Source organism: Cricetulus griseus, assembly GCF_003668045.3.
Source record: "Cricetulus griseus strain 17A/GY chromosome 1 unlocalized genomic scaffold, alternate assembly CriGri-PICRH-1.0 chr1_0, whole genome shotgun sequence".
In the NCBI taxonomy this organism is placed as follows: Eukaryota; Metazoa; Chordata; class Mammalia; order Rodentia; family Cricetidae; genus Cricetulus; species Cricetulus griseus.
In genome coordinates, this window is record NW_023276806.1 from 198388705 (window position 1) to 198410420 (window position 21716).

General features: G+C 47.3%; 1 protein-coding gene across 5 annotated transcripts in view; it reads right to left on the reverse strand.

The window, feature by feature from the left end:
* Positions 1–3709: 3709 nt before the first annotated feature.
* Positions 3710–21716, reverse strand: part of Ccdc136 (coiled-coil domain containing 136) — a 31791-nt gene continuing 13784 nt past the window's right edge. The window contains exons 6-19 of one of the 5 annotated variants that reach the window (XM_027391345.2): positions 21428–21539; positions 20534–20702; positions 19382–19522; positions 18924–19082; positions 18266–18436; positions 17728–17913; positions 15520–15714; positions 14843–15067; positions 12934–13437; positions 12365–12577; positions 11234–11515; positions 10504–10645; positions 10127–10290; positions 3710–3956 (exon numbers count right to left, since the gene is read on the reverse strand). In XM_027391345.2, coding sequence (XP_027247146.1) covers positions 3846–3956; positions 10127–10290; positions 10504–10645; positions 11234–11515; positions 12365–12577; positions 12934–13437; positions 14843–15067; positions 15520–15714; positions 17728–17913; positions 18266–18436; positions 18924–19082; positions 19382–19522; positions 20534–20702; positions 21428–21539 — 2774 coding nt within the window. In that variant the 3' untranslated portion in view covers positions 3710–3845. Of the gene's footprint in view, positions 3957–10126; positions 10291–10503; positions 10698–11233; positions 11516–12364; positions 12578–12933; positions 13438–14842; positions 15068–15519; positions 15715–17727; positions 17914–18265; positions 18437–18908; positions 19083–19381; positions 19523–20533; positions 20703–21427; positions 21540–21716 lie in introns of those variants that run through there. The other 4 variants (XM_035450948.1, XM_027391338.2, XM_027391340.2 and 1 more) reach the window with 4 other exon arrangements.

Sequence of the window (21716 nt, forward strand, 5' to 3'; positions counted from 1 at the left end):
AGCTGCTCTTCCATTCATTATCTCACTCTGGGGAGATCCATGTGCAGGCCCCACACAGGAGGGAGGGAGTGGTCGGTTAGCAGAGCAAGCCAATGGATGATTCCTGTCACCCTCCTCCGGGAAACCTGAGCCTGTTGCTCTCCAGGATAAATCGGGGCCTGACTCAGGCCCCAGCAGGCAGCCTGTCACAGTCAGCCTACCTAGGAGCAAGCTGGTGACTCAGCCCTCAATATAGCCCATGAGCCCAGGCCCCAGTCTCAGCCATGCAGGCAGAACGGACCGTGCGCAATGCTGTCCTGGGGCCTGCGGGGGGGGGGGAGGGGGGCACCCTGAGAAAAGCTAGTATGTTCTTCCCACAAGCCAGGCAGAGGTCCCAAGAGGGGCTTTACAGGAGGTTTCATCAGCTGAGTGCGTTTGAGAAGTGTTGGCTAGGGCCGAAAGCTGTTTATAGCCCCCTGACTATCTGGTGACCTATCTCAGAGACCCAGTTGCCTGGCTCATCACCTGGGCCTGCCTCTCCCATCAAGGGACACTGCTCATCAATACAAACAGTGGTCATTTTTAACTTGGCTTGAAGTCACTGGAGTGAGTCAAATACCCCAGGTTTGAAATTTTTGAGTTTTGGAACCAGGGACATTCCCATGTCACCTGTGAGGACGCTAGCCTAGGCCTCTGGAGTGGAGATCCTGACAGTCAGTGATACTGTGGCCTGGCCTGGATGTCAGGCAGGGTGGTGGAGGGGAGAGACACAGGGCTAAATCCCTGTCTCTCCACTTGTAGCTCTGCAGGTTATAGAACTTTAGTGGGTTACTTAACTCTTTTAAACCTCTTTTTGTTCATCTGTAAAATGGAGTTAATAGTGTCCTCCAAGAATGCATAAAGACAAGAAGCAAAACAAACTAACATAACATGGATGATGACAAGCATGGTACCTGGCACCTATTAGGGGACTGAAAGACCTCATCTGCTGTTTCTGCTGCTAAGACATTAAATTCCTCTGGGGAGTAGAGCCCTTCCTCACAGCTGTTCCCCTCACCTTTCCCCTCTATCCCAATACTTAACCTGCCAGAATCAGCTGTGCTCTTTGGAGATACCTGCTGTCACCCCCAAAGCAGCTGTCCTTGGCAAAAGCTGCAGGTGTCACTCTGCATGGGACTGCAGTAGAGCCTGGTCTGCAGGCAGTGAGCAGAAAGCAGGCCGCTATGCAGTGGGCAGTAGCTAGGTCTCTTCATTCCAACTGTACCCAGACTGTGGTGCCTGCCTGACTTTGATTTTGAAAACACACTTTCTCCAGACTTAAAATCAGCTTCTCTTTGACTTATCAAGCTAAGTCACGTGAGTGTTTCACATTTAACAAAGAGAGACCTGTTTTATGTACTCTGGGAACACAGGGACAACAAGACCTGAAGGCATCAAGTCCAGGCCAAATGAAGAGAGGGAAGGGTGTGTGTGTGTGTGTGTGTGTGTGTGTGTGTGTGTGTGATGTAAGTGCCTGTGAAAGCCAGAGGGAGTTGGGTTCCCTGGAGTTGGAGTTATAGGTAGTTGTAAGTTGCCCAATGTGGGTGCTGGGAACTGAACTCTGATCCTCTATAAGAACAGGAAGCACTCTTCATTGCTGCACCATCTCTCCTTCCCTAGGGCAATGTTCTAAAATGGGGAGAGGACCAGGTATCCCAAAAGGAACAATTGTTGTTTGTGAGGAAAGGCCAGGCCATATTCTGTCATTATCCAGACTTTTGGTCCAGGTCTCTTGGCTACATGGACTGCCTACCAGAATCTTCTAATTCCAAATGACACTGGTGGTCCTCCATGTCATCTGGGCTGGGACCTACTGTTACTGATATGTGGCCCTCATGGAGTAGAGCCAAGCTGAATAAAAGACTCTCAAAGGAGTGGAGCTTCCAAGAAGACTCAGACAAGCTGAGCTACAAAGATTCTCAGACCAGCCAACCTTCCTGGAAGAGACTTAGACCAGCTAAGGCACCTGGAAAGCACACTCTCCATCCTATTGAGCTGCCTGCATGCTGTGCAGTGTGTTCCAGATTCCCAGCTTTTCGAACTGCCACCGTGCTGGGGTGGGCTTTGGTGATGCAGCTGTCTTTGAGTCATTTCTGCTCTTGTGAGTGACCCTTCACCCATACTCCTGTTAAGTAACCCCAATTAAATTCACTGGTTCACCAGATTCTATTTCAGTGGTATCTGTATTTTGGTCTGTCATGGGTTCCCTAACTATTGTGAGTAGGTGTGTGTGTTCGGACTCCCCAGGAAAAGTTTGTTACACAACAGAGGCAGAAAGTGGGGTTTCAAGGTCATAAAAGCCATTCAGTTCACTAGTTGGGGGTCGTGCATGTGGAACAATACTCTTGAGAATAGCCAGTCATAAAGGAAGGACTTCACAGGAGTGGAAGTAAACAGAAGCCTGCACACATTGTCCCTGCCATGCTGCCGTCTCCTTTAAGATCTTCTCAGTCCTGTCCAGCATTAGGCTCCAGGAGGCTGACCTTGAAGTGTCACATCTCACGTGGGCCTCACGTGGGCACATCTACTCTCTGGTTCACTGACAGTTTCAGCCAATGAGATGCCACTGGGATACAGGCTGATGGGAGGGAAGGGGTACTAAATGTCCCTCGTCCTCATAGATGTGGTGCAGCACTCCTGTGTCAGGTGAGTGAGTGAAAGCATGCACACACAATGGCGCACATCTGGAGGTCTGAGGACAACTTCCAAGAATCGGTTTTCATTCCACTGTGGGCTCAGGGAATTGACCTTAGGTCACGAGGCTTGCTCAGCACCCCAGGTTACCTTCAGCTGTCAACTTGACATAGCCTAAAGTCACCTGAGGGAGTCTCAATTGAGGGAGCATTGCTAGGATCAGGATGGCCTATGGCCATGTTTGTGAGGGATTGTCTTGACAGATGATTGATGTGGGAACACCCCGCCCACTTTGGGTGGCACAATGCCTGGGCAGTTAGTTGGGCCTGGGATGCACGCGCTAGCAAAGTGGACCAGGGAGAAAGCCAGCAAACAGCATTCTTCTATGGGTTCTGATTTGAGTTCATGCTGACTTCCTTCAATAGCAGGTTGAGACCTGAAGCCTAAGTTCCTTCTTCCTCCTCCAGTCTAGGGTGGTAACAATGTTTTGTTCTTGTTAGGACCTGAATACTTGACAATTTCTCCTTGGTTCTCCAGTCTTCCACACATAGTTGCTTCATGAAATTCTCTTCAGTCCAAGCATCCAATGTCTTGTTAGCTGCCAGGCTCTTGACTAATTAAAATGTCCTCAAACGGGAGTCCCTTGAGTTGGAAGGCTAAGCCACAAAGATTCCCATGAAGATCTCATCCAGGCACAGAAACTAAGATATTTGCTTGCCCATTAACCCTGCCTCATACACAGGGTACCTACCCAGTTCACTCCACTTCTCTGTGTTCTTGAGAGTCCCCTGAGATGGGGTTAAACAGGTACAGTTCAATCTCTCTGTGATTCAGCTGGCAGCAGAGGGAGCCAATCTCATTTCTGAAAAATTGTATTTAAAAGGCAGACTCTTGGGTGGGATACTTGGTTGAAGGGTAATTGCTCTGTTCAGTGTTATGTGAAACATTTAATGAAGAAAAAGCCACACAATGTCTCATGTAATTAGGCTGACATTTAATTACAAGGAACCCAGGTTCTTACACAGGCAGGAGGTTGGGAGCTACAACTCCCATAAGCCTTTCCAGTCTGAGTGGCTGAGGCAAAGAGGATGGGGCACATGAGTGGGGTGGGGGCTCTGGCACAGTGTGTTCTGCCCAAAGGTGAGGGTGGTAGCCTCTGGGGATCTGCCTTCTGAGGTGGCCCAGGTCTGCCATCACTTCATGTAGCAGTATTCTGTTTCTTGTGGTCGCATGTTGGGCAACACATACAAAGCCACAGCTGCGATAGCCAAGAATACTATAGGCTTCCACATGCCAAACATGTTCTGTGGGGATCAAGGGAAAACAGTGAGTTACCAGCCTTCTGAACCCTTCCTTCCTTAAGCCAGAAATCACCTGCCTATTAGAGGGCACGCCTCAGGAACATTACCGCTTAGCCTGTCATCTCCTGGGTAACCATGGAGACTGTGGTCTTTTCATTCTGGTATCACTAGGTTTGTGGTAGGACACTGTATGTATCACTTAGGTTATTCCTGAATCTGTGCTTGATTTGTTTTGTAGGATGAGAATACTGGTTACTAGTGTACAAGCAAGATTCCAGAGACACACTCTCTCTCTCTCTCTCTCTCTCTCTCTCTCTCTCTCTCTCTCTCTCTCTCCCCTCTGTGTGTGTGTGTGTGTGTGTGTGTGTGTGTGTGTGTGTGTGTTAGAAGAATAGAAGAAGAAGAAGTGGGGTGATCCAGGCCTTTGGAGAAGGCAGGCACATCTCATGAACTTTATATAGAAGTGAGATCTGAGTTAAGATGAAGGGGGGGGGGATGAAAGGAAGTGACCAGAAGTGACCAAAATGCACTGTACAATGAAGTAAGTAGGGGGTTCATTGCTAGCCAGAGATTTTATGTCAGATGGTGTTATTTCTAGGAAACTCAGGGGTACCTGTTGCTGGTCATGGGAAGCAAGTATCAAGAGCCAATAAATACACTCCTCACCCCAGCTCTCCACATTCAGTCACTAGGTCATGGATGGACCTAGTACCATGCACTTAAGAGTGTGCTGAGAGGCTTCTAAACACTCCAACTGCTGGTAAACCATGATGACTCATGGGTAGCAAATGACACCATAAAAATATTCAGGAAACATGAATTCTCTTGGACACGAAAAGAGAAACAGTTCCCATCTTTAGTGCCCTTTTTACTCATTGCTCAAAGGACAGAATTTTGATTGTGAGTCATAAGTTATGGCATAAGGGGGAAGAACGATGGCTTGAAGAAAAAATGGAGTAGAGCCCATTAAAGCTAACAATGACCATACTACAATAAAAACTTGGAGCAGAACCAGGAGGAGATATTGTTGTCTGGTCTACATGCCAGGCCCTCTCAAGACAAACAGACAATCTAGAAAACAAGTTTGCTCCAGCTGTGGCAACACACATGATCCCAGTGCTTCGCCACATAGCCAGTTTGAGGTCAGTCTGGGAAACATGAGATCCCACCCCAAACTACAGAACAATCTCCAGATGCCCCTCTAGCTGAGGGGCTATTGGCAGCTGATGGATGTGAGAGAAGGACAGCCTTTTTTTTTTCTTTTTTTTTTCTTTTTTTTTTTTTTTTTTTTTTTGCAGCTAACAGCATAGTCTGTAGTATGATCATTTCTTATATTTTTGGTTGTGAGCCTAGCCTTTAACGGCTGAGCCATCTCTCCAGCCCAGTATGATCATTTCTTAAGTGGCCAAATTGAGGACTAAAGAGACCTTGGCAAGACAAGTCCTTAGAGCCTGGGTCTTTCCATGCAACCTGGCTGAACACAAAGGCAGTGGCCTTGTCACCCGTGAGAATGTGAATGAAGCTAGTAGGTAAGAGGAATATTGTGAAAGCACAGTGTCAAGATAATCAAACAAACAAAACCCCACAAAAATTCACAGGTTACAGCAGTGAACTGTAGTTAAGAGAGAACAGTGGAAAATTTGGCCTTTGCACGCCAATCAAGTGTTCGTACAGAATAGGGAGAGGATACTTAAGTGTGCAAAGTATACTTAAGAGTTTTAGAAAGATGACATGAATAAATTAATACTAGTTATCAGGAGAGCTACTGAGGGTGAAGGTTGTATAAGCAGAACAGGTTTGTACCTGGGGGCCAGCCATTGAGGGATGCTCCACATGAGAAGAGAAATAAGGGCTGGGGTGGAGCTCAGTTGGTAGAATACTTGCCTGGTATGTCTGAAGCCCTGGACTCGATCCCCAGAACCCCCAAAACTCAGTGTGGTGGCACACACATATAATGCTAGGAATCTAGAGGTGGCGGCAGGAGGACTAGGAGTTTAAGGTCATCCTCCCCTACATATGATTTGAGGCCAGTATGGACTACAAGAGACCCCGTTTAAAAAAGAAATCACAAAGGAAAATGGGGGGGGGTGGAGAAAGGGAGCAGTGAGAGAGCTAAGACACAGAGAGAGGGTTTGCTTTTGTTTTCTCCTGAGACAGGGTCCTTACCACGTAGCCCAGGCTGGTCTCAAAGTCCCATCTTCCTGCCTCTCTGACTGAGGTGATGGGATTCCAGGTATATGTCCTCACACCCTGCCAAGAGTCTAACTTTATATCTGAATATGGATACCTTACAGTCACACCCACAGTGCCTGGCTGTAGTCACCTGTCTGTACTTTAGTTTTCTCATGTGGAAAATGAAACAGGAAGGGCTTTCTCAGAGAATCCCTGTAGGAATTAAATTGTTCATACATGCACTGCGACTAGTCCCGGGCACACAGCACACACTATTTAAATGCATGTGCTTTTTGTTACTCACGCAAGTTTAAACATTAAATTGAATCTAGTTTTGTAATTTTTAAACCAGTTACTACATTATATTGGGGGTTTTGCATGTGGAGGTCAGGGGACAACTTGTAGGAATAGGTTCTCTGCTTCTACCATGTGGGTCCCATGGAAGACACTCAGGCAAGCACTCTTGTCCCTGAGCCATCTTTCTGGCAGGCTCTAAGGCAATTTACACATGTTAATTTATCCCATCCTCACAGGTATTATGAGAAAGGCAGAATGGAATCATCCTTCATTTACCTTTTAATACTAAATCATGTATTTTGTTCCCTGTGGACAAAGCTAAAGGGAGATAGGCTCAGTCAAGCTCCTGTCACTTGTCACTGCCTTCTACACTACTGTGTCTCAAGAACTGGGCAGAAGCTGTACACTGGGGACTTGGCCAGAGCTCAGGGCACAAAAGTCTCCCAAGAGAAGTCTTAACCACAGCTCCTTCCCTGCACTCTGATGGGGCACGGTGGAGCCTGGCAAAAGGCTGTGACTGAATCCCATGTGTCTCATTTCACAGGGACTCCAGAGACTTCTGGGAGTATGCTGGGCGGAACAGGTGTAAGGAGAGCTCCCTGTCATGAAAGGAGCTAAAGACTGTCCTGGGAAATAACTGAAGGGCCTAAGAGAAAGACTGAGGGGGTGGGGGATAGTGAGAAGGAAGATTAAAGAGAGAAGAGGAAGCTGGGAGGGGAGCAAGCTGGCTCAGCAGGTAAAGTCCCTTGTTGCTAAGCTGATGACCTGAGTTCCATCACTGGGACAGACAGGGTAGAAGGAAAAAAAGAAACAACAGACTCCTGACTCCTGAAAGTTGTCCTCTGACCTCCAAATACCAGCTCACTATATATATATATATATATATATATATATATATATATATATATATATTTGAGAAATATATATGTTGAAAAATATATGTTGGGGTGTCACCAACAGCAGCCATCATTGTGGAACTTTGTACTAAGTCAACTGTACTTTATTTAAAGAGGCAGGAGAAGAGGAGAGAGAGAAGTGGCAGAGTCCAAGAAAGAAGTCAAAATAGAACTTACAGGTTCCAGGAGGCAAGTGGAACCACAGGTTCCTACCTTAGATCATCAAACAATCTTCATCCTAAACTGGTAATTCTGTCAACAGACCAGATTACATGAGCTAGGCCAATGGAGAGGTGCCCAGAACACATCAGTCTTGATTTCCTGAGAACGTTTACATCTCTAATCATTAGGAGCTTTCCACTAACATCACATCCTCTCCAGAAGCCTGGCTTGAGAAGCCAAGTATAATGGAATCTGGTCCCCCAAAGGAATGAACACAAGCATACATAATTTCCTGGGACTCTGTTGTCATTTTTTTCTGGTAACCAGGAATATTAGAGCAGGAATATATAATTCAGCAGGGATTCAGTTCTACTTCCATCAAAGTGGAAGGACCAAATGAGGGTTCCTGAGAGGACCACAGGACCACAGCTCTTAGGACCTCCTCTCTCATCCTTAAGCACAGGGAGTAATTCCTTTTGGGTTGAAACAATGGCAAAAGCTTGGCTTTGGGGTTTAAACAAAGACAAAGCTCAGGCCCGCCTTGCAGGCAGACATCAGCTCATCAGAAGTAGCTTGGCAGCTTTGTTGGTAGCAAAAGAGATATGCCAAGGAAAGAAACTCAAACTATGCCTCTGGTAAGCGTTCCAACTACTTGTGCATTATGAATATCATGGCATGCTCAAGAAGGCTTGTAGGCTTTGCAGCAAAGTAAGAAAAGGCCAGCGCTAAAACTCAGCATCACCTATTGTATAATGGGAGGAGTAAGAGGCTGAGGGGGAAGAGAGGAAGCTATACCAGTACCTGGGTTAGGACGATGTCTCAGCCCACCAGCACCAGAGCAGAGCTGATATGACCACCAGGCCTACAAGAGGCAAGGAGAATATGGGGGGATCAGGGGCAGGGGATGACTGCAACGTGTCAAATGAGAAGCACAGGAGAGACCGGGAGACGCGTGGTTGCATGAAAAGACACGAACACACAAATCCAACAGATAATGAAGATGAGAAAACAAAGGGAAAAGAGAAAAGAATCAAAGGTTAAAAACCACATAAGCTGGAGCAATAGCATTTCTTCTCTGCTCCCAGAGCCTTAGGAAGAGCAGAGAGGTTCCTCATTCTGGCAGCCTGCAACAGTTGCAAAATGGAGTTAAGCAGCAGATAGGTCCAAATTAGGTATCTGGACCAGTGTTCTCTCTAGTCATGTGCAGCTCCTATCTTGTTAAGAAGTTACCTGCACCTAGATCTTTCTTGAGTCAGACACTCTGGGAAAGTGATGCTTCAGAGAAGACAGTGGGCTTCCTTACAGAAATCAGGTAGATACTTTTCCTGGATTCCTCCAGAAAGAGCCCATCTTCAGCCAGGCTGGCTACCTACCAGCTTTACTTCCTATCTGTTTTAGTGGTATGCAGAGCTCTGGTTCCTACGATCTCCTAGGAATCTAATGCGTTGTGAGTTGTGAGATGTAATACATCAGCCTAACAATGGAAGAGGTTAGTTTTTTGCCTGCAACAACTTACAAAGAGCAACTGAATTTGTATGCAATAACATGAATGCCAGCTGAACTGTCTGCAAAAGATTCAGGACCCACTGGGGCAAAAGGGCATCTAGACATCAACAATGTATTTGACTCTGAAGTACAAAAGCCAAGCTTAGACTTAGAAAAGTGGTCCCTGAGGTTAAGAAGTCCATGAGCTCTGAACCAGTCCGTAGTAGAATATGTTAAGTTCAAAAGAAACATTGGCCTGGTGAAGGGCTACAGTCACTTACTAAGTAACAAGTACATCCTAAGTAACAAGTCCTCCACCTCATGGTTAACAGGGAACTGCATACTGGATCATGAACCAGTAATGTAGACTGAAGTGCCGGAAAACTCCAGATGTCTGTAAAGTGAGTGGGATAGTCCATCACAAGAGACAGTTTTCTGCACAGTAAACTGGGGACTTAGCTAACTAGCCTCAGAGTAGGAGTTCAGCTGACACATACCTATGGAAATGTACCAGTTGTTGAAAGATGATAATACTTCCGTAAGCAGCTGCCTTACCTGCCATCTGCATATACCCCAAGACACCTCCCTCCCAGTCTCTCAAAGATCCAGGAACTAAAGGGTTAGAGCAGTGACCCGTGGCAGGCTGGCCAGTGTCCCTGCTGTGCAGACTGAAACTTTGAGTGTCACCGGGTTCACTGTTCATTCCCAAGGCCCAACACTCTCACATCCTATAATATGCAAAACCTACTGGGTGGTACAAGTCTGCAAGCCACAGCACTAATACATGTGAACTCTCACAGGGTATCATGGGAAAACAGGATGAAGTGACTTGCCGAGGCTAGCAGACATGAAGAAGGGAGGCCAGGGAGAGGGGTGAGGGGACACTGTTGATATAGGGAGGTTCTGAGCACTACAGTGTAAGCGAAAGTACACATGACCTCCACTTTGGCTCTGAGAAAAGGCAGTCATGGTGTAATGTCTCCACAGCAAATTAGTCTAGGCCTGCCATTTTGCTCAGAAAGACTGCCTTCACCAACCCCATCCCCATCCCCAGCACATATTCACTGGCCTCTACTCTTGTACAAGTGTAGGACCACTTCTGAAAATTAGGCACCTGAACCCTAGGCTCATTCCCACTCCATCCACCTTGGCTGTGGTTACCTTTCTGCTCTCAGAAATCGTAAGAGGATTGCCTTCCTCAGCCGTCTCAGAAGACTCAACCTCCTCATCTTCACTGGCTTCCTTATCCTGCCCTTGTCTGTACTCTTCGTAGACTCCATCCTCCTCTTCTGCAGGCTTAGGCTCAGGCTCAGGCTTAGGCTCAGGTTCAGGCTCAGGCTTAGGCTCAGGCTCAGGCTCAGGCTCAGGCTCAGGCTCAGGCTCAGGCTCAGGCTCAGGCTCAGGCTCAGGCTCAGGCTCAGGCTCAGGCTCAGGCTCAGGCTCAGGCTCAGGTTCAGGCTCAGGCTCAGGCTCAGGCTCAGGTTCAGGCTCAGGCTCAGGCTCAGGCTCAGGCTCAGGCTCAGGCTCTTTCCTAGGATCTGCTGGCTCAGTAGCTAGTTCACATGATTTTTTCTTGTCTTGTTTTTTATTCCCTTTTGCCTCTTCCATCTCTTTTTCCTCTTGCGCTATCTCATCTAATTTCCTCTGGCTGGCCTTGTAGTACAGTACCACCTCCAGACTCTGCAGGTGGAGGCAGGGCAGGGTGGGGCCGCTGTTACTGATAAAGAAAAGACTACAGACATAAAGCTCTACTTGTACCATGTCAGAGTTCCACTGTGCAGGACTGTAGTGTGGGACTGTATGCTAATCTTTCCAAGAATGACATGGAGGGCAGTCACATTTAGTTTGTTAAACCAGCGCTTCTTATGCGATCATTAAGCCATTTAAGGCAGTTCACGATAATTCAAGATTCTTGGGCTCTGCTCCTCAACTGTTGCTTCCTACCCTTCCTGGTAATTTTTATCACAACCAATCCTCTTGAATACATTCCTTTCTCTCTGTCTAGTTGGTCTTTCTCTTGATCATGTAACTAGGAACAAAGGAGTCCCAGAGATGAGCTTAGGCTAGTGAAAGCAGTTGTTGGGCATTCTCCCCGTAGCACCCAGAAAAGTGGCCAAACTCTTATAGAGACAGAACTCCTGCAGACATTACTAGTACCAAAAGCCTTCCTCAAAGTAGCTTTCCTGGCAGGAACTGTTAGAGGATATGATGTTTCCTCCCAGGGCCTCCTCCATCTACCTGCCTCTGGCTGCTGAGGCTGTAACTCACCTTCTCGTTCCCAAAGTCGCTCTCTGAGCTCTCTGAGCACGCCTTGCTTGTCTTCTTACTTCTCACTTCATTGACATTCTTGTTCACATTCTTATTGACATTCTTGCCCCTGGCTTCTGAGCTAATAGAGGGCCTGTTCTCCCTGAGCTGGCGGAGTTCTTCCTGGCAGCACTGTAGCTGACACTCCAGCTGCTCCTGCACGGCCAGAAGCCGCCCCTGCTCATCCATGCTAGCCTGGTACTGAAGCTGCAGCTCCCGCAGCTTAGTCTGCAGTTCTTTGATCTGTGGGTGGTGGGATTCCAGTTATCCATGGCAGTCCCACCCAGTCAGCCCAGGCCCTCAAGGGAGCACTGCCTTGCAACTCTCCCTGCTAACGCTTCCAAGTAGACCATGAGACCTAATGCAGATAGCTTTCCTCCTAAGTTGAGGTTAAATGAAGGTCTGCATGGTAAAAAAACTAGTATTAAATCAATAGATATTATGTTTTTGATCATGACCTGTCTGGGGAATAACTACAGGACTACCACCATGTCTGAACCTCAGGCATTTATTATTATCTAATTCTTTTTTCCAGGAACTCCTACTTTACCCAGTCCATTCCTCTAACAGATAGTAACTTAGGGAATTGGTGCATGTACTTGGTTGGGCACCTGCACCTCCCTCCTGGTAACACACAGTTATAACCTTGCCCCTAGTCTCAGGTTTTGTTCTCCTAGGCCTATGGCAGCGTACAGTCTGTTCAATAAGCACCAATCAGACTAGGTTCATGTGGCCATCACTCTTTGGGTCTGTTCTATCTCTCCCAGGCACATATGTAGTGACCCTCCCACTGGACAGTGAACCTGTCCTTGAAGTGCATATAACCTAGTTGAAAAAAAAAAAGACAATGCACTCAAAATAATGAAAGAATATTATAGTGCTCTGGGGGCACAAAGTACTAGAGAGAATAGAAGCAGCAAAGGGAAGAACAGTAGAATGGTTGACCAGTATGCCAGCAGTGAGCACTGTCCATCAGGTACAGCGGACTGTCTGGCCTCCTGGGATTTGGTTTTCCTGCACTGCCCTGCCTACCTTGTTCTCTAAAGTGTTCTAGGGGCTTCGGAGTGGGAGCTCTGCCACCGCAGCAGTTACCTCATTCTTGTCGCTCTGGGAAGCTGCAGGCTTCTCCAGGCACTCCTTCAACTCCTTCTCACAGTCCTCCAGCTCGTGACTCAGCTCTCTCTGCTTCACCAGAAGCCTGTTCATCTGCTCCTGCACCTGGCAGTGGTCCTCCTGGCTCACCTGGTACAGGGCCTTCACAGCCTGCAACTTGGTCAGCACCTTGGCCACTGTCTCCTCAAAGTTCTGCAGAGAGTGGGGGGAGCAATGACAGCACCCCAAGAAGCATTTGATCTCTGCCCTACACCTTGCTAGGCCCATCCCTGGAGCTGCCTAGGGGAGACTGTATTTCTTCCCTGAAAGAATTTCCTGACTGTTCAAAGTCCTGAACCCTGGGGACTTTGTCCAAATCAGGCCACCTATGTCAGGAGCGAGGGGAAGCAGGGCGACCATAAACAGAAGCCTCACATACTTCAAGAAGTCTTCCAGGCCAGCTCTGATCCTACTCCTATCTCACTCTTTTTATGCCCTCCCCCTGGTGATGTTTCTTGCAAAGATAGAAACCCATCTGTCCCTCTGACCAGTCACCTCACAATGGTTACCTCTAGGTCTCCAGGCTCTGCTGGGTCCTCATCAGCAACACTAACATAACTCTTGTGAAAGGTTTCAGAGCTAGCAGTGCTACCATAGCTCTTCTTATAGGCAACACTTGTGTTGCTGGAGCGGTAACTCTTCTGATAGGCCTCATTGCAACTGGCGCTGCTCTCATAGCTCTTGAGGAAGCTGTCATTGCTGGCCTGGGAGCTTACGTAACTCTTTTGAAAGCATTCATTGTCCTCGATGGTGCTGTCATAACTCCTGTTAAAGCTTTCATTGCTGGGGGCCATGCTGCCTGGGGTCTTCCTGTAGGACTCAAGACTCATTTTTATGGTGGGGGACTGACTTTGGAGCAGCTGTATTTCTTCCATGCAGAGCTGTAGCTCAGCCTGCAGCCTCTTCCGCTCCTCCATGAGCCGCCCATGCTCCTGCTGCAGCAGCTCCTGTTGCCTCTGACTGGTGTCATATAGCACCTGCAGAGCCTGCAGCTGGTCCATAAGCACCTTGGACTGGGGAGGGGGGGAGCAGGAGACATCACTATTACTCTGAGACATTTCAGTACTTTCAGCTGCCCCATCTCCTAGGGCAGGTATGAGTGCTCACCTGAGAGAACTGTACATTCACACCACAGTCCAACAAGGCCTCTGTCTCTGACTTAACCTACAGGGACTGGTATATGTCAGCTCTCTGCTCCTTTGGGAAACTCTCCCCAGGGCAGATACTCAGTGATTTTTTTAGGGCTTCTGTTTCTGCTGGTTTCTGACTCTGGCATATACATCTTCTTCCTTGGAGCAGTGTAGGTGGGTCTCAAGAACACCCTGGCTCCCTACCATACCATCATTTTAAATCAAGTATACCCACTATCCTGATCCTCAGTCCTCTCCCCCTCTCTTCATGGTAAAATCATCCCAGCTGGGAATGTGTGAAGATGAATTTTGTCCTTGGAAGATGCAAGCTTGGAATCAAGGTCTTGTTACCCACTAGTCCCTTTACCTTCTGCTAGGATTCTGTATCTGGTCTTGAGGAATGTTTTCCAAGCCCAGTGGATATACAGCACTAGACTAAGGGAACTGATTAAGGGAATAGTTTCTATCTGGTTTCCCAGTCTCTATGCCACCCAGGCTTTTCAGCCTGGATATGTGACACCCCTGCAATGATCAAGCTCCACTGTTTGGACTTCTGCTACTTCCTGGTTCTCCTTGTTCATGTAGCCTGAACTGAAACTGCCTATGTGCTCTACCTCACACCAAATTTATTCCCCAACTCTGAACAGACTAGTATAGAAATTTCTACCTATCTTACCTCATAGGCACCTGGTAGTGCTTGAGAAACACTGATTTTCTGCTATGTCCCTGTGGCCTGGCTTGCACAGTGTAGTCAGTACCATGAGCCTGCCTGCCTGCCTGCCTGCCTGTCTGTCTGTCTGTCTGTCTGTCTGTCTGTCTGTTGCAGCTGCTTTCCTTGCAGGTGACTGGGCCCAGATTTGTTCATGGAGCCTCAAAAGGTTAAAAACTCAAAAAACGGAGAAGTAGACTTTCCAGATAAAACAAAAAAGATGACACATTTAGGGCCAGTCCAAAGGAACCAAAACAAACATTGAATTGATCTCACATATCTTGGAAATGCCATGTTGGTAGGACTGAATCCAGTGGTCAGACAGACTTCTGTGCCCCTTGAACTCTGTTCTAGATGCTGACTACACTTCAGCTCTTAAAGTAAATCATCTATAATTCCAAACATCAGACCAGAGTGTGGGCATCAGCTTATTGGGGCCAATGGAGGCCTCTGACCAGTGAAGGGCAGGCAGGATGTTAGCCTTACCCTGCTTTCTACCCAAACAGGCCTCCTCCTGACTCCACTCTTCCACAGAGTCCCCCTTCCTTGCCACACTGCCCTTCCTTCTGCTGTGGTTACCTTATTCTCACAAAGGGAGGATTTAGGCCCTTTGGTGTCCTGAGGATTCGCCACCACATCGTGGAAACCAGAGTCTGTAAACTCTCGGAGTTCTTTGTGGGCCTCTAGCTGTTCCTTCAGTAAGTTCTCCTGATTCTTTATCAGCTTTCTCTGCTGGTCCTGCATGCTTTGGTAGAGCAGCTGCATCTCACATAGGTCTTGCAACTTTGAAAGCAGCTCCTTACTCTGGTCGGGCACAGGAAGCAAAAGTGATGATTAAAGGGAAAGTACCTCTCCTAGGCCCCATCCACATGGGGCTCTGTCTCTTTATTGATCCACATGGCCCTTATGGGGAACAGGCTTCTTTCTATGGAGCTCTGCTAATTGAATAAAAAAGATTCCTATGTGCGGATATATTTTCCAGCTTACAAAGGGATTTTCAGGTGTACTTCCTCCAGATGGACCAAATATCTAAATATACAATGCTGCACAGATTTTAGAATATAAAATATATTTTAAGGTTTAAAGCCCTTCTGAAGAAACATCCAAATCAGCTCTGCAGGGAGAATGGTCAGAAAGGAAAAAGTGCTTCGCCAAGAAAGGAAAATGCTCACTTCCCTGACTTTAATTTTTCCCATGGGCAGATTCTTTATACCTGGAAGCTTCCCAAAACAGCTCCCCTGACCAGCAATGAGTACCTTCTGCAAGAGGCCACATTTGGGCTGTGGGAATGTGAGCCTGTGCAGCTCTTCCTGCAGCTGGCCCTGCTCCTCCTGCAGTCTCCTCTGGTCTTCCAGGAGCTCACACTGCTCCATCTGCAGGTGCCCCATCTCCTGTTGGCAGCCTTTGAACTTGTCGTGCAATTCTGTCAGTCTGGACATCAGTGCATCACACTAAGGTGGGGAGGGGAGCAGGGCATGTTTTCTGTGTAAGGTCTATTCTGGGGGCTGGCAAAGCACCTGGGTGCTCCCAGCCTCCTGTGACACAAGGCCCTCCCTCTCCCCTGTCAGTCACCATGGGCTAACCCATGCTGGGGGTGGGGGAACTGGGTAGTTTTGAGCAGTCTGCGCTGTACTTTCAATGTCTGTGCTCAGGGTTCATCTGCCAGTCCCCTCAGAGGTGATCTGAGAAGCAGTGATCTCAGTTGCCCTCCCTGTTCTCAGGTCCTTTCCTGTGGCCCCCTTTCTGTAGGGACCTCCAGCTCAAGCCACTCTGCCAATTTTAGACTTAATTTATTTCCCTCATGAAAAAGGATTTAATTTTGACCTAATTTTTCTTATTTTTTTCCCTTACTTTTATCTCCCACCCATATGGGGATTGAATTTGGGGCCTAATGAATGCTAAGGCAGTGAGTGCTCTACCAGCCAGCAAGCTCCATTCCCAGTCTTAATCATATTGTAAAACCCCTAGAAAAATATGAGCTATTGCTGAATTTGGGTTAAGATGACATTATCCTATGATTCTCAAAACCAGACATTTAAAAATCAAGCAAAATCTCAATGATTTTTATTCCACCATGTCTCTCACTTCCTTCTGGGGGCAGTAGGGTTTTGAGACAGGGCTTCTCTGTGTAGCCCTTGCGACCTGGAACTCTCTCTGTGGACCAGGCTGACCTCAAATAGAGATTACAGGTGTGCACCACCACTGTCCAGCATTTCTCCTTCTTATGAACTATACCACTTAAGAGGCATCGAGTAAATCACAGACCTAATAGATCTCTCAATTGAGTGGGAGTGAAGAGAGCAGGCAAAATGCAAGCCTTGGGCATGGAGAAGCACCTGGACTGCAACCTTTCCAATCCTGTCTTGTGGAGGCCTTTCCCTAGGGACAGAGTCTGCTACTGGAATATGAGGCAGGAGAGGCAGGAGCCTGAGTATCCCAGAAGAATGTTGACCGGCTTCCCCATCTCCCAAGGCTCATGTGCCTTTTCTCCAATGCGCTCCATGACTTTCCAGCTCCCATTAGCAACCAAGGGCTGATAGTGCCCAACAGAGTAAGTAACAATGGCTGACATTCTATGCACCACAGAAAAAGTATATAAACCCTTATGTATCACTGCTAGAATTTCTTTCTTCCTTTTTTCCTTCCTTCCTTCCTTTCTTTTTTTTTTTCAAAAGCGGGTTTCACTGTGTGGCCCTGGATATCCTGGAACTTGCTCTATAGACCAAGCTGGCCTCCAACTCACAGACATCCACCTGCCTCTGCATCCTGAGTGCTGGGATTAAGGGCATGCGCCACCACTGCCCAGCCAGAATTTATTTCTTAAGGGAAGTGAGACAAAATATTGTTCTGTACCAAGTCAGGTCTTACACCTGTGATCTGAGCAATCGAGGGAAGCAAGAGGACAGCCACCGGATCAAGAGTAACCTGCTCTACACAGTGAGACTGCCTCAGCCCTTGTCTCCACCAAAACAAACAAATAAATACCATTTGGTTTAACTTAAAGAAAGCAAAATTAAAGATCTGAGAATTTACTCCAAGACTGACTATATCCTAAAAGAGCACTGGCTATTCAATCAGTATTCTGGGTGCAGACCATAACCCCTAAGAAGATCACTTGCATCCTGCTTCAGGAATCTGGCCCTATTCTTTTTAGTTTAGTTAAGCATATATGGGCCTATGTGTATGTTCCTCCCTAGATATGATGGGACATCAGTATATATATGTACAGTGGAGAAATGCACATATACATGGAGTCATATGAAAAACAGATGTTCATACTTACTGAGATCAAAAGCATTGATCTGCTAGATTATGGCTCTCATTCAAGTCAAGTTCTAGACAAGTCAAGGACAGTAGAAATGGGTCTGCCTTTGTCTTCTGCTTTTAGCTGGGTAACCTCATCCCTTGCCTTTGTACCTCCTTTCTCCCAAGCTGGTGCCAGAAGCACTCAGAACTACAATTACCTTGCTGGAAACCTTTCCATTGTCTTCACAAGCAGACTGGCTGGCCTTGAGGTCTGTCAACTCCTGCTGGCAGAGCTGGAAGTCCTGCTCCAGCTGGTCATACATGTGCTTCTGCCGCTCCAGCTCGTCGTGGCTGCACTGATACAGTCCCTTCATCTCCTGAAGCTGGGCTTGCAACCCTGCATTCTGGGTAGGGGAGGCAGAGCCGTCGTCCCACGTACACCTATCCGCTCATTCTGGATCTGTCCTCCCCTGACCTTCCCAAGCCTGACTTCACCCAGCCAGGGAGAACCAAATAGCCGTCTCTCTAACAGGCTCAACACCCTGACCTCAAGACACTGCAACAGGATTCTTTCTGTAGACTGATCTTCTGGCTTAAAATAAAAGGAAGCTGGGGATATCTCCAGCAGCTGTCTCTACACGTCTCTGGTCCACCTCACTGACAGTTTCTCCACAGAACTTCTACCAGGCCCACTCTGGCTCACCCTCACAAAAGATGCTGCCTGGCTGTGTGCTCCTGGCCTGCTCCTCCTTTTACCTTATCGTTTTTCTCCTGCAAGCAGTCCACAATGCCTCGGAGACGCTGCAGCTCTGTCTCATGGCAGCGCAGCTTGTCCTGCAGGTGGTGCTGCGTCTCCAGCAGCCTTTCCTTCTCATGCTCACTGCACTGGTGCAGCGCCTGCAGCTTCTGGAGCCGGCACATCAACTCCTGCGTGCAGGGGGCTCTGGGTAGTGGTGCTGGGTTTTCTGACTTTGCTCTTGTCCTAACTCAGCCACTGACCACTTGACAATCTCTCCCCTCCTCTCACTTGCCACTTGCCCTCCCACCTATGCAGCACTTGAGGGAGACAGTTATCTTTTGGGCTTGTGTGTGTGTGTTTACAATAAATGTAACCCAATCTCATGTAAGCCAGGCTGTGTACCTGGAGCTACCTTGAACTCCCGATTCTTCTGCTTTTACTTCATTGGTTCTGTCATTATACATGTGTTCCACCACACCAGGCTCAACAAATGCTGTCTGCTTTTGTCTTTTGTTTCAGTGCTAGGGACTGAACCTGGGACCGCATGCATTCTAGGCAGGAAGTCTACCAAAAGCCAAAACCCCAGTTTTGCAGTCATTATTATCTCCCTTCCCCCAAAACTTCAGTCCAGCGCTCTTGGCCCCTCCACTGTCCCTTTACCTTTGATTCTGTTACCTTCTCATTTTGGCTCTCTATGGGTGTGGCTCTGGTGACTTTAAGCTGCCGGAGTTCTGACTGAAGCTGCAACTGCACCTTAAGAAGCTCATTTTGTTCATCCTGGCTAGCCTCATACTTTAGCTGCAGGGCACAGAGCTTGTTCTTCAGTTCCTCATTCTGCAGTAGGGAGGATGTGGGTAGAGCAGTTACTCTCAAGAAGCAGTAGGGCTCTATGCAGGCCACTAGGGTACCTTTCTGGTGCAGAACCCTTGAGAAGCTCTCTCGATCTATGGCTGGGTTTCTTCAGTGATGACACTCAACAAGGACCACCTTTCTACATGCCATCTATGTGGCTTCTCTATGCAGGGGCTTTGGGTGATGCTGTCAGCAGAGTTCATCCTCACTCTTTGATGTCCAGCCTCCCTGGAGGCAGTGACTCTAGCCTTGCCGCCCTTTCTTACCCTAGCTGTGTTTACCTGGGTAACGCTGTGGCAGTTCTGAAACCGAAGCATCTCGTTCTGGGCACACTTGAGCTCCCTCTGCAGCCGCTTCTGCTCCTCCTCACTGACCCGGCGATGATGCTGGAGCTCTTCCAACTCAGAACACAAGTCCTTACACTATGTGGGAAATGGAATGGGGCTGATTGGCACACTAGGAATAGGGAAAATACATCATTCCTCTGATTTGAATATAGTCAGATGTTACATAACAGTGTAGACTCACGCTGAGAAATTTGTCATTAAGCTACTAAATAATTGTGTGACCATTACAGAGTATACTTACACAAACTTAGTATGGTGTGTGTGTGTGTGTGTGTGTGTGTGTGTGTGTGTGTGTGTGTGTGTGTGTGGTGACCATGCTTTACTGTTCCTAGGGTACCAATGAACACCCTGAGATTGAACTAAGCACAAAAGAGAATGATGTCATTAACAGACACACAAAAAAAGGAAAGATATCTGAAGATGCTGTCAGTATAATATGGCATCCTCAGTTTTTTGTTTCTTTTTTTGAGACAGGGTTTCTCTGTATAGCTCTGACTGTCCTGAAACTCACTCTGGAGACCAGGCTGGCCTCAAACTTACAGAGATCCGCCTGCCTCTGCCTCCCAAATTCTGGCATTAAAGGTGTGTGCCACCACCTCAGGCTGGCATCCTGTTTCATAATGAACATTTTGTTTTTGTTTTTTAAGGAGAAAGGCTTTTTAAAAATAATAAAAACATAATACAGTCAAAACATAAAATATTAGTAGTCTCTTCTCATTAAGTTGTTGTACTATATAACTGTGTGTTATACTATCACACAACTGGAAGTTTCACACACAGTAGGCTCCTTTGCACTAGCACAACCATACGCCTGTTCAGTAAGTTGCTACACTACAACATCAGTAGGGGTAAGAACTTTTTAGCACTCATATAATTGTATAGGACTGCTACCATGTATCTGGTCCATTTTTTGATTGAAATGCTATCACATGACACGTGACTATACTTCCATCAGTCAGGCAAGGCCCCAAGATACCATACCGTGCCACAGTGCCATACTGCATGGCTCTTTTGTTACCCTTATGCTTACTAGAGGCAAGGAAAAGGTGCAAGGTGGCAGCAGGAACCTTCACCCTCCAAACCTACCTTGGTCTTCATGCCCTGCATCTGTTCCTCAGTTCCCAGCAGCTGCTGCCGCAAAAGCTGCATCTCAGGATTAGGCTCTGGAAAGTCCAGTTCTGAAGTCTGAGACTCTACTGACATCTTGCTCTTTAGCATCTGGGATTCCAGCCATAGTTCTGTTGCTCTTCGTGTCCTGTAATCCAGAACCCAGGGTTGATTAGGCTCAGGCCCAGTGCTTCCAATTTGAGCCAACATTACTAACAAGCCTTTTATTGTGCTTCACCTCTCAAATAAATGTGTTTAGAAGATGACACAAAACCTCCAGTGCCTCACTGCATGGGCATTTTGACTTTGGGAAATCCTAGGATCTTGGTTTCAAGACTGGGCCTGATGCCAAGCCACCTCTAACCTGAAGGCTCTATCCCAGTGGTTTTCAACCTTCATGTCATGATCCCTCTGGGGGTCACATATCAGATATTTATATTACAATTCATAACAGTAGCAAAATTACAGTTATGAAGTAGTAACAAAATAATTTTATGGTTGGGGCTCACCTCAACCTGAGGAACTGTGTTAAAGGATTGCAGCATTAGGAAGGTTGAGAGTCACTGCTCTATGACATTAGACTGAATTATATCTATGGACAACAAAGGAATCTCGGCTGATCCAATACAAAGCAGAACCAATGACAAAATAGAGGAAAACTACATCTTTGTGGCTGCTCATTAACTACAGTTCTGATAATATAGTTTGGTGGCATTCTGAGTCTGCTCCTGGGAGGTCTCATACCCTTGGGATAACAAAGAAATAACTGCTTGCCAGAGGCAGAGGACCATTCATTACTCCAGCCTCTGCCTTCTGGGAAGGCCCAAGAGAGCCCAAGAGAGAATGTGCTGCGCTCCTGCCTCCTAGCCATACCTATCGCTCTCCAGCTCAGCAAGCTGCCCTGTGAGGCTGCTGTTGCTCTCCTGCAAGGCCTGGTACTCCTCGTTCAGGAAGTGGTAGCGCTCCCGAAGCTGTTGTAGTTCTTCTGCAGAAGATAAGCAGAGAGAAAGAAGACCCTCAGTGGATAGAAGCCCTGATGACCAGTCCCAAGTTTTCGTGGATGGAAACTCAACAGCAAAGAGCTACACAGTCCCTCTTTTCCCGAGGCACAGAAGACAGACCCTGAATATTCATCCTTACAGCCCCAACTGAAATACTGTCT